Genomic DNA, 16,521 nt, shown 5'->3' with positions numbered 1-16,521 from the left:
AAACTGACCCAGGACAGCCGCATGGAGAGCCCCATCCCGATCCTGCCGCTGCCCACCCCGGACGCCGAGACTGAGAAGCTTATCAGGATGAAGGATGAGGAAGTGTGTGGTGCGGTGGGGGTGGCGGAGGTGGGCGGCAGGGATGCGCTCCAACGGTGCTGCTCACCGGCCCGGTTGTCTCCGCCCACCCGCCCGCAGCTGAAGCGCATGCAGGAGATGCTGCAGAGGATGAAGCAGCAGATGCAGGACCAGTGACGCTCGTCGCGGACACACCGTCCGTCTCCGGGACGCCCTCCCACCCCTGGACCCCAGACCGGACTGTTCCCGACCCGGAGACGCGGGGCCACAGCCCCCAGCTGACCCTAATTTATTCTCAGCACCACCCCCTCCCAGGTCATTCGTATCTGCTTCCGAGGGGCCTGGACCGTAGCCCCCGCCCAGCTGGCCCTCTCTGGCCTTGGGGGATAAGGAGCAAAGTTGGGCGGGACTTCAAAGATCCGCCTCTCTTGCCCTTCCCCCGCCCCCAGATGGTCACACCACCCAAACTGCAGGCCCTGCTCTAGCAGGCAGGCAAACCTAGGCAGAAGAGGATTCCCAGGGTTCTGGGTCTGTTCTCTGCCCCAATGCTGCAGAACGGACTTGGGAGCCCTCCTTTGCCTGCTCCCGCGGGTCACCCAGCAAGTGCTGAGACCCCATTTTCTGTCGAGGCTGGCCGGGTCTTCCCTTAGCCCCAGAAGCCCAGCGGGCAGGGTTGGGCTGAATCACATGGGAGCTCTCCAGACTTAAGGAGGTGAGAGGCTGCAAGGAGGGCGGGCCGTGACCACCCACACCCCTTCTCCACAGCCCGGCCTGACCTGGAGGACCCCCGGGGCACTGGGCGGTGAGCCACCTCCTGGCAACTCTCGGTGCCGTCCCCTGCCCTTGCTCGAGGCATCTTCTCCCCAGCACAGCTGTGGTGTGCCGGGATCCCGAGCCTCGGCCTCCTGATCTTACCACCCGCATGATCCCTTCCCGCCACACGATGCTCCGTTTTGTTCCGTTGTGAATGCCGCGTCCTGTCCTGGTGACAGGAGAACAATGTTGGTGAACGTCGCAGCGGGTGTCCGAGTGCTCCGTGTGCCCCTGAGAGCGGGTGGGAGCGGAAGCCCGGGCGGCCTGCGGCCTCCGGCGATAGTGTGCTATCTGCCGCTGCAGCACGAGTCCACGCGGCCTCTGGGCTATTTCTGGCCGGGCCGCAGCACTGTGGTCCGTGCGGGCGTGGCGGGGACGGGAGCGCCTTATCGCTCGGCTCTCCCGCCTACGCGTCCCGCTCCAGAGTAAGCTGGGCTGCCGTCTTCTAGCCATGGGCTCCGGTGAGTCTGGAGTCCGGTCGGGTCCCCGGCTGCTCCCTAGGCCGACCCGGGTTGAGAGGCGCTCTGGTCCTTTGGCTGCAGCTGGGAGAGACTTGGGTCAGACTTAGAGGGGACTTCCAGCCGGCGTGCGGGGTAGTCAGGGTGGAGAGGCTGGCGGGCTACCGGGACGCCGGGCATCAGGGGCTGGATGGAGCCGGGCCGGCGCTCTGGGTACTCAGAGACCTCGCCCAGGTGCCCCGCCGACCTCCCGGCTCACTGCGGCGCTTCCCTTGCAGGGCCGCGCGGGGCGCTGAGCTTACTGCTCCTGATGCTGGCGCCGCCGAGCCGCCCGGCCGCAGGTTGCCCGGCGCCCTGTAGCTGCGCGGGGACGCTCGTGGACTGCGGGCGCCGCGGGCTGACTTGGGCCTCGCTGCCGACCTCCTTTCCTGTCGACACAACCGAGCTGGTGCTGACCGGCAACAACCTGACGGCGCTGCCGTCGGGGCTGCTGGACGCGCTGCCCGCGCTGCGCACCGCACACCTGGGCGCCAACCCCTGGCGCTGCGACTGCCGCCTTGTGCCGCTGCGCGCCTGGCTGGCCGGCCGCCCCGAGCGTGCACCCTACCGCGACCTGCGTTGCGTGGCGCCCCCAGCGCTGCGCGGCCGCCTGCTGCCCTACCTAGCCGAGGACGAGCTGCGCGCCGCTTGTGCTCCCGGCCCGCTCTGCTGGGGGGCGCTGGCGGCGCAGCTTGCGTTGCTGGGCCTTGGGCTGCTGCACGCCTTGCTGCTGGTGCTGCTGCTGTGCCGCCTGCGGAGGCTGCGCGCCCGCGCCCGCGCTCGCGCCCGCGCCGCACTCCGGCTGTCGCTGACCGACCCACTGGTGGCCGAGCAAGACGGAACCGACGAGTCCTGAGGAGAGAACCGGCGCGTCCTGAGGAGAGAACCGGCGCTGGGCAACGCGGACCTGCAAACTCGACAGGACGCTACCCGAGGGGCCCTCGCGCCAACCTGGACCGGTCTCCGCCTCCTCCGCTGTCCAATCTCTCATACCCACCCCACCTGCAGGCCCAGACCACGTGGGACAGAACTCCTGCCCACCCTACCCCGAGGGAGGCGAACCCACACCTCCAGGCTTGGGAGGACCATAGGGCACAATGCGGTCCAGACCCTGCCTGCGTCTCCCCTCCAAACTCTGGTGCTGAATAAACCCTTCTGGCCTTCTCTGCACGACTGACCTGGAAATTCCCCTCGCCAAACCCAGGAAAAGTCCCTAGGAGGCGGTTCAAGGGGACACAAACACTTCCTCACATGCCCACCCTAATCTCAGGGGCAGACAGGAGTCAGTGGGTGAACTCTCCCCTTCCAGTCACACTCCCAAAAGGCTACATGGGAAGGCATGAGAGAGATGCTAAGTGGTAACTTGGGGGCCAGCGAGGACGCTGTGGGGACAGTGAGGACCCTGTGGGGGCGGTGAGGGCGCTGTGAACAGTGAGGATGCTGGGGACGGTGTGGGCGCTGTGGGGGCGGTGAGGACGCTGTGGGGGCGGTGAGGACGCTGTGGACACAGTATGTTGTGGGGACAATGGGGATGCTGTGGAGAGTAAGGACGCTGTGGGGACAATGAGGACACTGTGGACAGTGAAGACGCAATGGGGACACTGTGGGGGCAGTGAGAACACTGTGGATGCGGTGAGGATGCTGTGGGGTCAGTGAGGACGCTGTGGGGACAGTGAGGACACTGTGAATACAGCATGCTGTGGGGACACTGGACAGTGAGGATGCTGTGGGGACGGCGAGGATGCTGTGGGGGCAGTGAGGACGCTGTGGACGTGGTGAGGACGCTGTGGGGACAGTGAGGACGCTGTGAGGGCGGTGAGGACACTGAACAGTGAGGAGGCTGTGGAGACGGTGAGGACGCTGTGAACAGTGAGGACGCTGTGGGGACGGTGAGGACGCTGTGGGGATGGTGAGGGCGCTGTGGGGGCGGTGAGGGCGCTGTGAACAGTGAGGGCGCTGTGGACGCGGTGAGGGTGCTGTGGAGACGGTGAGGACCCCGTGGGGGCGGTGAGGGTGCTTTGGGGGTGGTGAGGATGCTGTAGGCAGTGAGGGCAGTCCCAGAGGTGTGCCTTGTCATCTGAGCATGTTCAGGGGCTGGTTCTTGTGGACAGTGCCAGCCATGAGGACACCGAGAGCATTTCAAGGGTTGGGTTTCCTGATGCAGGGACTGCGGTGTTGGCAGTGTTCAGTTCACTAGGGGACGGTTGGGGCAGGTGACCAGGGTTGGTTCGGGTCTGTTGCTCCATCTGGGACTCCTTGGACCACTGGAGTGAGAAGACTGTCTCTATGTGAGGGAGCCATGTGCGGTGGGGGTTCATGGAGGGCCCCACAGGATGAGTGAACCTCAGGGGTTGCAGGGTCTCTGGAATCATTGTGTCCTGGAGTGAGCCTGCCCCTGCCACAGGCTCCACCAACACCCCCAAACCCTCCTCCTGCCATCCCTTCCCATCGTACAGCAGCGGCCCGAGCCCCAGACCCCTTCTGCCAGGGCTCAGGGCTGGCAGCCTGCTCCTGCCAGCCGAGAGCTGTTCCTGTCCCTATCCGCAACTGCTGCCTTCCCCAGGATCCCAGGCTGGGCCACACGGGGCCTGCATCCCTACCGGGCCTCTGCACACTGTTCCTTCTGCCTGGCACACGGTACCCTCCATGCCACTGCTCGTTGCTCATCTCCTGTGCCTCTGGCGAGTCCCCCACTGGGCCACCACTTCCCTCAGGAAGTCCTCTCCGACTGCCCAGACCAGCAAGGGGCTTCTTAGAGTCCTCCAGTCTCTGGACTCCCACTGCCCTGCCCGGATTCTGGAACTGAGCAACCAGGTCAGCACAGGTGCCCAACTTAGGGGGTGACTGACGCCTTCCTCACTACTGGGGCTGGCCTGGGGTGCCAGGGACAGGGTCCCTCTGCCACCATCCGTGTGGCCCCCACCTGGCTGGCCCTATGAACAATGGAGACTATTCTCCATGCATCCCAGAGAGGCCCCAGATGAGGAGCCTCAGGTCCCGGCCACCTGGCCCAGGAGGGCCCTCAGCCCCCAGTGGCCATCACTGACCACCGCTGACCGGGTCGAGGAGGCTGCCACTGACATGGCCTTTGTCCTGGCCTTTGTGGGACAAGACGGATGGCCCTCCTGCAGGGCTGATGCTATCTTGAGGCTGCCGGTCAGACGTGAGGCAGGAGCCACCCCTGCCTTTGTGAGCAGGTGCAGGGTATCCGGCCTATTGTGGGCTGCAGCCGACTGTGGTTGTCCATCCGGCCTTATCACCACATCAAGGACAGTGACCCCCTTTACACAAATGAACTGCCTGGCTTGCCCTCCCCAGCAGTGGCCTGGCATCTCCAGAGCTCCTAGTGGAGGTCAGAGGTAACCATCGTGATAACACCGTGCGTGTGCAACACTCTAAACTCAGTCCAAGCAGGGCACGGGGCGGGGGTGTGCTCCCCACTTTCTGCGAGAAACCAGATCCCAGAAGGGGGCTCTCTGCTGGGCCCCAGAGCATTTTTTGTGATTGCACTGGAAGCAGAGCTGAGGCAGGCCCCTTGGATCTCCTCTCTGCCTCACTGACGTCTTTGGGGTGCAAATACACGGCCCAGAAGAAAGTGACCCGGGGTCCTAGGTGGCCCCCAGCCAGAAGAAGGACACTCCCCTGGTCTGTGGGAAAAGTCCCCCGCCAGGTGGCCGGGACCTGAGATTCGGGGAGTGGGCAGCCCACTGCCTGCAAGGCTTGAGACCTCCTGGGCCAATGTCTCGTTCAGGGGGTGGCAGGGGTCCCTGAAGCAGGGGCTGCAGAGGCAGAGGGCCTCCTGTTGGGGAAAGCAGCTGGAATCACTGTGTGGTTAGACGGAAGGAAGAACTTCCTGCCTGCTGGTCGGTGGGGCAGCCGAACCCTATGGTTCCTCCACAACCCCTCCTCTTGCCGGCTCTCCGTGGTCTAGACTGGTTTGTGCCAAGGTACTGAGCACGGAAGGCACAGGGCTGTCCTTGCTGGCTGACCTTCCTTGGCTGCCTGGGAGCCCCCAGTCCCCACACCTGACTCTGAGCTGACCCTCCACACACACTGACCCTGGGGCCTCCGCCTCCAAGGAGTGTGGGGAAGTGGATAGTCCCAGCTCAGTACCCCTGAATGGCCCTGTGGGGACAGGGGAAATGCACATGCTCCCTTCAGACCTGGGCACCACCTTGACCCCAGCATTGTCCTTCATTTCACAGACAACACACCTGCCGCAGGGCCCCCTCCCCACTGATGAGCTGGGCCCTCTGTGACCTCAGATTTTTCCTTCTAGGCAGGAACAGGTTAGGGGTCCCCTCTCCAAGCCCTGCCGGGACCCCATACCTCCAGCTCCCAGGCCAGCTGATTCAGGGCTGCTTGCCCTGCAGCCTAAGGGCCCTCTCACCACCATTGCCCGCCCCACGTCCCTGGGCTCCCGTGATCTCAGCCTTAGGTCAAGGCCCAGCCCTGGTGTACCCTCCCCCGTGGGCCAGGCCCTCCATGCCTTTGCCCGCGCCAGTCCCTCCACGAGCACACTCTTCCTGCTGTGACTACTCCTCGATCTTAGAGGCCCCTCTCAAGCCCATCCTCACAGAGCTTCCTAGGCCTGCCCTGGCCTGACACATAGTGCAGGACAGTGTCCAGGCCTGTGTCCCTAAGGTCCACCTGGGGTTCAAGCCACATCTTCGGCCTGTACACAGCCAGCTAGTGAGTGAGCGAGGCCCTGCAAGATGGCCATCTGTCTTGTCCCACAAAGGCCAAGACAAAGGCCGTGCCAGCGGGGTCTGTGATGGCCAGTGGTGGTCAGTGAGGGCTGGACCGGGAGGCTCACAGCTCAGGATGCACCCGCCCATTTCACAGATTCCGCCGGGAAGCTCCCAGGGCGAGGGCCTAGTCGCGTCCTCCTCTCAGGCGAGCAAGCCTAGCCAGGCACCAGAGGGCGCTCGCGGTCTGCAGGAAACGCTGGCTGAGTAAGCGGTGAGCGCGGAAAGAGGTGGGAGCTGTGGGTGCAGACAGCTGGGGTCCGCGGAGAAACGGAGGCCTGGAGCGGGGGCGCTGGGTTGCCCAGGCTGGCGGCGAGCGGCACCGAGTGGGACGAGCAGACCGCCCCTCGTACGGGCGGGGAGGGGGTCGCCGCGTGGCGGCTGACAGACGGGGCGGGATGAGCGCAGCCCCCGCCCCTGACCTGGCGCACTGACAGCCTGTCAACCGAGAAGATAAGGGACTTCTTCCGCCGGGCGTGGGGTGGGGGTCAACCCAAGTGTGCTGTCCCCCTCCCGCCGGTGTTTACTCGGTAAACACTTATTGGGCCCTGGCTGTACACACCGCCGCGGGGGAGGGGCGGGCGACCTGAAGGCCTGGGCTCCACGGCTCCTGCCAGGGATGCCGGGTCCACGGGCCATCAGTGATGCAGGAAAAGAGGCTCTGTCACCTCTGGCCCAGCCTGGGGAGAGTTGCCTGTGGGGTCCTTCGTGGGCCCCCTCCAGCCTGGAGTGGCACTAGCCTCAGCTTCAGAGCTGGGCCGACCCCCACTAGCCGAGGCCTTTATGGGGCCCAGTGGAAGAGGTCCTGGGAAGGTCTGGGGAGCTGAAGCCCTGGCCACGTTGCGGGGGACTGCACCCCCTGCCCAGACGGAGCAACAACATTGGGGTGGGTGGCGGGGCCCTGGGGGCCCATAGCTCAGCGCAGCGTCTGCGCCCACCCCCTGTGTTTCCGATGGAAGACAGGCTGAAGGTGATAAATCACCAGGTCGCACCCCCACCCACCCCGCCAACGAGTGGGAAAGGGGGGCTGCATGTGACAGAGACAGGGACTGAGACAGAGACGGGAGCCAGGTCTAGAGGAGAGACAGAGACAGTGGCACTGAGGTGGCCCCGCTGACATGGGCCAGGACCCTTGCTAGGGTGTCTGGCCTCCCTGCTCTGGGCGCCCCTTCCACAAAGCCCATCTGGAAACCAGCTGAGAGCCACCATACCCCCACCCCGACTGACCCCCAACGGAGAGGCGGAGGAGGGAGGGAGACCTTTGCAGCCATAACTCCGTCCCCCTCCGGGAGGGCCATAAATCAGCAGGGGTTCTTGAAGCACTACCCCACAGGCTGAGGGGGCTTCAGGGCCACTGGTCCTGGGGACTAGGCCTGTCCTTGGCTGTGTCGGTCTGTCTTTAAACAGCCCTGAGGCCAAGGCAGGCATATCACTTGAGGCCAGGAGTTCAAGACCAGCCTGGCCATCATGATGAAACCCTGTCTCTACTAAAAATACAAAAATTAGTCGGGCGTGGTGGTGGTGGGCACCTGTAATCCGAGTTCCTCTGGAGGCTGCAGGGGGAGGATGGCTTGGGCCCCGGAGGCAGAGGTTGCAGTGACCTCAGATCACGCCACTGCATGCCAGCCTGGGTGACAGAGCTAAACTCTGTCTCAAAAAAAAAAATAAAAATAAACAGCCCTGAGGGGAACCCCAGTGGCCCCCACCCCCAGCACAGCTGAACTGACTGAGCACTGTCTACACTGGATGTACACACTCACATCCTCACTTTCTCTCCCCAGACAGGAAATGTCTGCAGGGAGTGACTCTGTGTCCTCATCAGGAGACCCCCTGTTTCTGGCCCCTCAGGAACTAGGGGTCAGCATGTCCTACCCAGTGAAGCCTTCCCGGGGCTCTTTTCTGCCCACGGGAAATGCCTCCTTCCATTCTGTCTTCCTGTCACCACCACCCCCCAGGGTGCTGAGGGCCAGCTGGACAAAAGGTGGTGAGAGATGGGCCAGGTGGTTCCCTGCAGGTGAGTGCACCCCACATACATACACACAGGGCAGGTGCAAAGTCACTACCCCGTGGGAGAGGCTTGAGAGGGCCTGGGGGAGTGCTCTCTGGAGCTGTGGGGTGTGCTTGGCACCCTAGTTCTAGCTGGGCCAGCCTCAGCAACCCCTCTCCAGGGTCCACCCTACAGACGGCTCCCAGGGTTCCCGTGGCGGGCATAAGGGCATTGTATACCAGGAAGCACAAAGGTCCACCGTGACATCACCCCAGCTTGTCTCAAGGAGCCGTGGGGTTGGGGGTGGGGGCTGCTGCTGCTCCTTGTCTAGAAAGACCTTCGGAGATGTTAGAATTCTGTACCTGAGACAGGCACTGACTGTCCTTGGGCTGGCCTGGGCCTGGTCACCTGGACTGTCGCCTTCATCCTCAGAGCAAACCCTCTAGCACTAGTGACATCTCAGGGGATGGTTCAAGGCATGCAATGGCTGGAGGTGTGCCCAGCTCAGCCTGTAGGAGGGTCTGGCTTTTCCAGAATGTTGCAGGGAGAAGAGCATGAGGGGAGAAGCGTGCTGGGGTCCCAGCTCATCTCCCATCATCCATTCATGCTCAATCATTCAGACCAGTGTGTAGTCCTGTCTGGAGCTTGCCGGCTGCCGGGGTCAAATGCTGGGGGGTGCAGATCCCTTGGCCCCAGACCCCCACCTGGCAGAGACACCTCACTCTTCTTCCATCCCTCCTGAGAGGGCCAGCTCCCTCCTCCCCGAACTGGGATTCCCCCTAGTATGAAGTCCTTTGGGGCTCACCTAGGTGTGTGTTTAAGCATGTCTGACAAATTGAGGGACTCCAGGCCTAACAGATTCTAAACGGGCTGGGGAGACAAGAGCTCATTCAACCACGGGGGCCAGTCTGCACTGCCCTCCCCAGGCCGCCCAGGTGCAACTCTCTCCACTGTCTGTCCCAGCCACACAGGACCTTGGGGCCAGCCCCACAAGATCACTGCTCTCCTGGTGGGGTACAGGAACCCTCAGAGATGGGAGGATCTGGAGGGGAAGCCTTTGAACTTTGCCTGATGGACCCCTGGGATGTGGGGGTACAGACCCCAGGTGGGCACTAACAGGTCCCCATGACAGCCACTTCTCTTGGCTGGGCCACGTTGACAGAATCAGGGCCCCCACTCCTGGGAGGAAAGCCTCGGTCTAGGGCTGGGGGCCCAGTGAGCCAGGGGTAAGGGTCCCAGGGCAGTGTCAGCCGGCAGTGCAGACCAAGGCTTCTGCCCTGCACCATGTGGCAGCTGTACTGCCACTCAGGGGATCCCAGGCTGGGCTGGGGCTTCAAGGAGGTGCCTATGGGCAGATCCAGGGCCGAGCTCTGCCCGGGTGTCTGCTTCAAAATCTGTTTTGATGTGATTTGTATTTGGGGGGTTGCTTTTCTCTATGCTTTGTTTATTTAAAGATGCTTGTAAATGCTGAGGAAGGGGCTGCAGTCTGAGCAGGGCTGGGGAGGGCAGGAGCCCCTGAGAGCCACCTGTCCCAGCATGCCCAGGCGTCCATGCTGAGGGGCGTGGGAGACCACTGACTTTCTTTGTGGCAAAAGTGGGGACGGACCTGTTTGTGGGAGCCCAGGGCCTCTTTTGACACTAAATGCCTCACTTGGGCACCCCCTGTCCTGGGGTCCTTGGCATGGGACTCTCTGGTATGGGAATCCCTGGTCTATGGAACGCCAGTCTATAAGTCCCTGGTCTGGGGTTCTGAGCCTGGAGAGTCCTGCTCTGGGTCCCTGCTCTGGGGGTCCCAGGTCAGCAGGTCTCTCACAGGTGCCTGCTCAGGGTCCGTAGTCTAGGGGTCAGTGATCTGAGTGATCTGGCCTTTTCTCCCTAGGGGTGCCAGATGCCATGTGTTGCCATGGATGTCACTGGGATATCAGTCAGCCCATTCTCTGTGGGCCAAGGAGTCACTGCTAACAGGAGTCACTGCTAACAGGAGTTGTCCCAGAGGGTCACACCCTTGAGTCTGTTGTGGCAAGGCCAGCAGGAGGACCAGCTGGAGCACGGAGAGCATCCTCAGCTCACCAGCAGAAGGGTGTTTCCTGCCAAGGCCAACTGGAAGACTCCACAGACCTCCCAAGTCCTGGCTAGATTCAATCCTGCTGTTATAAGTCCCCCTGGGTCCTCCCTGAATCCTCCCAGAGCCCTCCCTGAATCTTCCCAAATGCTCCCCGAATCCTCCCCAGGTTGTCTCCTGGAGTCCTCCCAGTCCTTCCTGGATCCTCTCCACATCCTCCCTGAGTGCTCCCAGGATCCTCCTGCAGTCCTCCCCATGTTCTTTCAGGTGTGGGCTGCTGTACCTGGAATTGGCCCTAGCAGGTAACTGGGGCTGGAGTTTTGTTGACGCCAGTGGAGCCACAAGCCTGCAGTGCACAGGGGTGACGGCAGGCCTGTGAGGGTTTGGGGATGCATGGCCTTGCTCCCTTTGCGCTGGTGTCTGGATGTGCTCAGAGACCACCTGGGTCCCCTGGCCTCTGGGACAAGGCCAGTCAAGCCTCGGAGCAGGTGGGACCCCAAGCAGAGCCAAGGCATCCCCAGCCCCAGCCCTTGTTCCCATGAGCCCCATCTCCCGATGCACTCCCCTATGTCATGTGGTACCAGCTCTGCCTCCGACTCCCTATGCAGTAGCCCTAGGGCCCCTCCCTGCCAGTGTCCTCCTGGGCCTTCTGGGATGGGCGAGAGCCTGCTCATGTGGGTACATGCACAGCAAGCATCAGAGGGTCTCCTTCTCTGGGAAACAACCACAGCCCCACAATGGGTCACCCTCAATGCTAACCACTGAGCTTCTGGGTGGCAAGCCTGCAGAGTGGTCCCAGGCATGCCGGGCCACCTTCTAAGTGTGCCAGTCCCATCACTGTGTGTGTGTGGATGTGCCAGAGATGTGCAGTCCCACCTCCCTGTCTGTGTCCCATGCCCCCATGAGTGTGTCCTCACACCTCTTGCCCCGCCTCCCCGCCGTGTGCCCCTCGTAGCAGCTTGGCCCTGCCCGCTGCACCATGTGTACACAGAGGCTTATTTTCTCTGCCTTTAGGGCCAGGGGTGTGCTCATAAATCGCGCAGTCGATGACACATTTATCCCGCGGGCGGCTGGCGGTGTGAATTTATGGCTGCACCCCCTTCCTGGCTGAGGCAGGACAGGGGCCGGGATACCTCTCAGGCAAAAACCTCCAGTCCGCTCCACTGGGCTGTTGTGGGGCCATGGGGGCAGGGGCTGGGCCAGGAGGGCTCAGAGGTGCTCCCAAGGTCTCGTCTTGCTCAGAAACCCTGCAATTTCAGGGTGCTGGGGCAATGAGAGGTGAGGCCGCTCTGCCTCACTGTGCTCTGCTGGGGGCACAGTGGCTGCCCACCTGCCAGAGGCATGGAGGCCCAGAGCCCAGCCTAATGTCCCAGCCTCCATGCCCCCTTCCAGTCTGCTCCTCATCTTCCCACCTGTGAAAGAGGGAACAACCTGGATGCCCCAGGGAGAGCAGGTGTGCAGGTAGCTCCACTCAGGTGCTGATTCAGCCACCCACTGCCACTGGGCCTGCTGGGAGCATTGAGATTTGGGGAGGACTGTCGGAAAGGGTGGGGGCCTCGAGGGCAGCTGGGTCTGCACACAGGGAGGAGGAGCGGAGATGCTGTCACATCAGAGCAGAGAGCCCCCCAGAGCTCACCTGACCTCCTCCGCCTTGTAAAGATGGGGAAACTGAGGCCCAGGGAGAGCAGAGGTCCCGGGCCACACGGGTAGGATAACAAAGCCTCAAGATCCTGGATTCCTAGTATGCAATAAGGGGGGGTCCTAGGCACACGCCTCCCCGTTGAGCCTTCTTTGTCCTACAAAGTCTGGAGGTGGGGCCTCGGGCTGAAGGCTCAACAGGGAGCTGATGGAGCAAGTTGGCAAGCTGGTCCCATCAGGGCCACAGCTGGGGGCTGGGACCTGGCTGCCTCCCCTCCATCCGTCGGTCTGTCTGTGTGCAGGGTCGGGTCTCCAGGGGACCCTCTGTCGGCTCTCAAGCTCCCTCCCATCTCGGCCCTGGCCCCCCCCTCACCGCCCGCTGTCAGGATGAGCGATGGCCATGCCCCTCCCCGGCCCTCAGCCCCAGGCCCGGTTCCCGCTCATTAGCCGCTGACACTGTTTGCTTTCCCACCCTGGACGCCCACCCCGTCACAGGCCATTTCTCCTGGCGCCCCCCACCCCTGAGGACTTGCCCAGGGGTCCAGGGTGCCGGATCGAAGGGGCTGCCGGGTGCCAGGCAGGACCTGCATTATGCTCACAGAGCAATGGCCACATGGAGTGCCGGCCCCACCCTCACCTGCACCCCGAGAGACGGGGAGCCACGGGTCACCTGGAGTCTCCCATGGCCCTGTCCGCTTCCCACAGGCCAGACACAGCCACAATGAGACTGGACCGTGCATTGCAGCTTGGATGGCTTGGTGCTGCACACACTGGGAGGGTCTTTGATGACAAGTACCGGGCCCACTGCACCCATCTCTGTCTCTCTATCACTGCCCCTATTTCTGTCTTTGCCTGGGTCTTTGCCCCCAGCCCCATCCTGTGGAATGACCACTGAGCCACTGGCCCATTCGGAAAGTACATCCCCCACCTGGAGCCCCTCCGTTCCTCCTAGGCAGCCCCAGTACACAGCCTGGGGGGTGGGTCCTGAGGCAGCAGGCACCCCTCCCTCCCTCATCACCCCCGCCCCGATATGGCCACAGCTGGGCGGCATCAGGGCCCGCAGGCCAGTGGCAGTCAGTCCTTCACTTAAAAATGTGTTTGTGATTTTGGCGGCGAGGCAGATAACGGTGACGAATGGCCCGCCTGCCCCCCAGGGCCCTCAGCCCATCTGGTTTGACTTTGGCCTGTCGGCGGTGCCCTTGGGCCTCACCCCTGCCCTCTGGCAGTGCCCTCCGAGTGAGGCACCCTCAACCTTTGCACACTCTAGTCCCTTTGCTGGAAACGCCTCTCCCCTCCACCCGTCTGTCCCCCCATCATGGGATCCCCTGGCTATGCCCGTAGGAGCCACGCCTGCAGCACTCGGGGTGGCAGGCCCTGGGCAGTGCTGGGGTTTGCAGGGTGGTGGGAGGGCACAGGTCCAGCAGGGAGTGGCATGCTTTGCCTGGGACCTTCGTCCCCTCTGTCCAGTAGGGAATAGTGAGTGCCCACCTGAGGCCAGAGGGGCCGAAGCTAAGGTGATGGAGTGGGCCAGGACCGAGAGAGGTGGCCCGGTGGCCGGGGCAGGGCCTAGCCCTGTGAGACAGCCCATGTGGTCATTGTCAGCAGGAATTTCTGACAGGCTTGGGACCCTCCTGACCATCGATTATCCAAGCAGGAGGAGTGGCTTCCGGGTCCGGCCATGGGCTCAGCTGGGAGGTCATTGAGGTCAAACCTCAGTGCCCCTCCTCCTCCAGTCTCCCCTTCTACTCCCTTGGGGCTCCCCAGGTGGGCTGAGGTGCCTGGAAGGTTGCTCTGTGCCACTGGGCTCCTGCCCAGTTTGAATCCTGGCTGGCTACCACAGGGAGTGGTCAGGGGTCCACTAGGGACTGGGGCTCATGCATTCCTTAGCACAACTTCCCAATCAACCCCTACGTGCCCAGGTCACAGACAGGAGTCAGACCTGACCCTCAGAGAGGAGATAAGGAGAGGTGGGGGTGCTTCGAGGTCCCTTGGCCCATCTCAGGGGTTGGGAAGAGGCTTGTGTAGAGGGTGGGCATTCGGGCTGGATGGAAGAGGCAGCCCTCCATGGAGGTCTGGGGTCGTCTCTAGGAGAGACACTGCTCCGTTCCCCACTGCACCCTCCAGGCCCACTCCTGCCCTGTGGCGAGGACAGCTGTAGGGGGAGGGGAGGGGCGGCGCCATGTCAGGACCCCCACTCCCTCCCCAAAAGCAGGAAAATCCCTCTCCCTTAGTATCACATTGTTGAGAATTAACTTTGTTGAAATAAAAATTGGTCGTGGTATTAACTCGGCCTCGAGGATTTTCTCTGGGATCCCGGAGGCCGCAGAGGGGTCAGACGCCCATTCCCAGGGCCAGCCGCTGGCTCGGGTTTCGGGGGCTCCAGCGACCTCAGATCCTTGGGACACGGCGCCTGGTTCTTTGGGGTTGAGGGAGCCATCCCAGCCCTACCTTCTACAGCCCTTGACACGAAAGGGAACAGCCCAGACAGTGTGGGTCTTAGGCATCCATCCATGCCCCTCCCCCATGTCTCCGTGTCACTTGCAGCCACGGCTATTGAGCCACAAGATGCCCCGCCACTCCTCAGGAGTCGCCCATGGCCTTGGTTTCCCCACATGTAAAATGGGAGATTCACCCCAGCACAGGGTGTGGGGGGCCCTGGGCACAGACAGCAGATGGTCAGACATCCCAGAATCCTGAGGTGGACGCGGGTAGGGAGAGACCCACCCAGGTCTCTCCAGAGGGCACCAGGTGGCCACACAGGCACCCTTGGCTTCAGCACAGCCTTGCTGGCCACAGAAAGAAGTTACCACCCCCTACTGTCTGCCAGCAGGACGCGGGCACCTGCTCCCAAGGAGGCAAGCAGAGAGCCCACGCATGCTGCCGAGAAGGTTCAGCAGCCCTCAAATGACATGATTCCACACAGACAGATCCGTGCAAAACTGCTCCGAGAATTGTTGGGGTCCCACCCCCTGACATGGTCCCCGCTGGACAGGGACACGAGCACTGCCATTTCCCACGACCCCACTCTGGAGTGTGTATTCCTGCAGGGAAAGTGCCCGTGAACACAAGCACGAGGGACAGATGTGGGGCCTCTTAAGGTCCTGTGGGTGGCTGGTCCTGCGTCCCGGTAGCCAGGGGACAGGCGAGACCTCCCAGCCAGTGGTCCCCTGGAAGCCTCCTCTGCCCACATCCCAGGCAGTGTGTTTTCGGGGGTGGGGTGCAGCCTGGGAACGGGCTGGTTCAGGGGCCTGGGAACAGAGGCAGGGGCCCCTAGCGGGGGATGCACCAGTGGGCCCAGCTGTTGCTGCCCGGCTCCAATTCCCGCTCTGCATCGGGGCCTGTCCCTGGGGCCGAGGCCGGTGGTCTGTCTGGGAGGGAGTGAGGGGGCATGGGGACATATCTTCCTCCAGTCAGTGGTCCCTGGGCAGCAAAGGTAGGAGAGATCCGCCTTCGAGCTGAGTGGCAGAGCCCGCAAGCAGGGGGTGCTCTCCTGTCTCCCCAAACCCCATGTACAGCAGGTCCCAAAGCCTGCTCTGAGCATTGGAATCACCCCGAGGCCCAATCCCCTCACCCAACACCCAAGCCCACCTCCTCCCTGGCCCTGTGCTGGCGGACCAGGGCCTCCCTTATACACCGTGAGCCTGGCCCCAGTCCATGCCCTCCAGGCCTCTGCTGTGGCTGCTGCTCCTATCGAGGGAGCCTTTGCACCAGGGCCATCCTAAAACTTGTATTTAACCTTCAAGACCCCATGCAAGTGTCCTGCCCCAGGACCCCTCCCCAAATATTGGGCACTGCACCCAGCTGGTGTCATTCTCTTTATAAGACTCCTGATGCCCCTCATCTGGCACAAGGCCGGACACCAGAGTGGGGGTGCACACTTCCACCCCCAGGAGCAAAAGGCTCACTACTCAAGGAGGCCTCCTTCCCAATGCCTCAGTTTCCCCCTCTGAACTGTCCTTGGCTGACAGTATCCATGGTCCTATGGCAGCAAGTCTGAGCTCTGGGCGAGAACCAAGGCCACTGGGGCCTGGCCTCCACCTGTCCAATGTTCTGAGCAGGGCGAAGGGACCCTGAAGAGGCCAGGCCAACTGGGGGCTCCTCCGAAGCAGGAGAGTGGGTGCCCAGCCAGCCACCCCACAAACATTTGGCTTGCTTCAGCTGAGGCCGAGGACTGGCAGAGCTGCTGGCGGGGTGGGGGCCAGAGCGGGATTCTTCTTACTCCTAAAATCCCTCCCGCCTGCCCAGCGGGCCCCGAGGGAAGCCCCGTGATGCGGGAACCTGATATTTTAAGACTTAAAGCAAATGTTTCTGGAGCCCGAGCTGGGCCTCGGCGCCCGCCCGGGCCTTGTGGGGGCAGGGCCAGCAGGGAGGAGAGGACCCCTCCCCTGAACCAATCCTGCCCCTCCCTGGACTGCAGTTTCTGGTGACAGGAGGTGGGGGCAAGGCTGGAACCACTCGGGCACCTTGAGGTTCCCGAAACCTGAGGGTAGGGGCCCCAGTGTTGGCTCTCCGCTCTGCTGGTCCCTCTCTTAGCTGCCAGCACCGGAGGAGGCCCACTGGGAGCCCTGAACCCCTCTAGGGCTGGCTTTGCCTGACCCAGAGCCCAGGAATACTCCCTTTCCCACCACTAGCAGGGTGGGTGTGTCCAGGTGCTGCTTTTGAGCCACTGGCAGGAGCCTCCTGGAGCTCAGAGCTGAC

At 62.8% G+C, this 16,521-nt stretch overlaps 2 protein-coding genes across 2 annotated transcripts in view; both read left to right on the top strand.

Annotated features, from left to right (window-relative positions):
* Positions 1–1,092, top strand: part of SEPT5 (septin 5) — a 3,958-nt gene extending 2,866 nt beyond the window's left edge. The window contains exons 9-10 of the mRNA XM_011958676.1: positions 1–102; positions 199–1,092. The exon at positions 1–102 is cut by the window's left edge and continues 3 nt beyond it. Coding sequence (XP_011814066.1) covers positions 1–102; positions 199–255 — 159 coding nt within the window. The 3' untranslated portion in view covers positions 256–1,092. The remainder of the gene's footprint in view (positions 103–198) is intronic.
* On the top strand, positions 928–2,552 carry GP1BB (glycoprotein Ib (platelet), beta polypeptide). Its single transcript, XM_011958677.1, has 2 exons — positions 928–1,352; positions 1,628–2,552. The coding sequence occupies exons 1-2, from the start codon at positions 1,343–1,345 to the stop codon at positions 2,242–2,244; spliced, it is 627 nt and encodes a 208-aa protein (XP_011814067.1). The 5' UTR covers positions 928–1,342; the 3' UTR covers positions 2,245–2,552.
* Positions 2,553–16,521: the final 13,969 nt, after the last annotated feature.

The sequence above is a fragment of the Colobus angolensis genome, unplaced genomic scaffold, assembly GCF_000951035.1.
Source record: "Colobus angolensis palliatus isolate OR3802 unplaced genomic scaffold, Cang.pa_1.0 Scaffold471, whole genome shotgun sequence".
In the NCBI taxonomy this organism is placed as follows: Eukaryota; Metazoa; Chordata; class Mammalia; order Primates; family Cercopithecidae; genus Colobus; species Colobus angolensis.
This window is presented reverse-complemented; position numbering and strand designations above follow the sequence as displayed.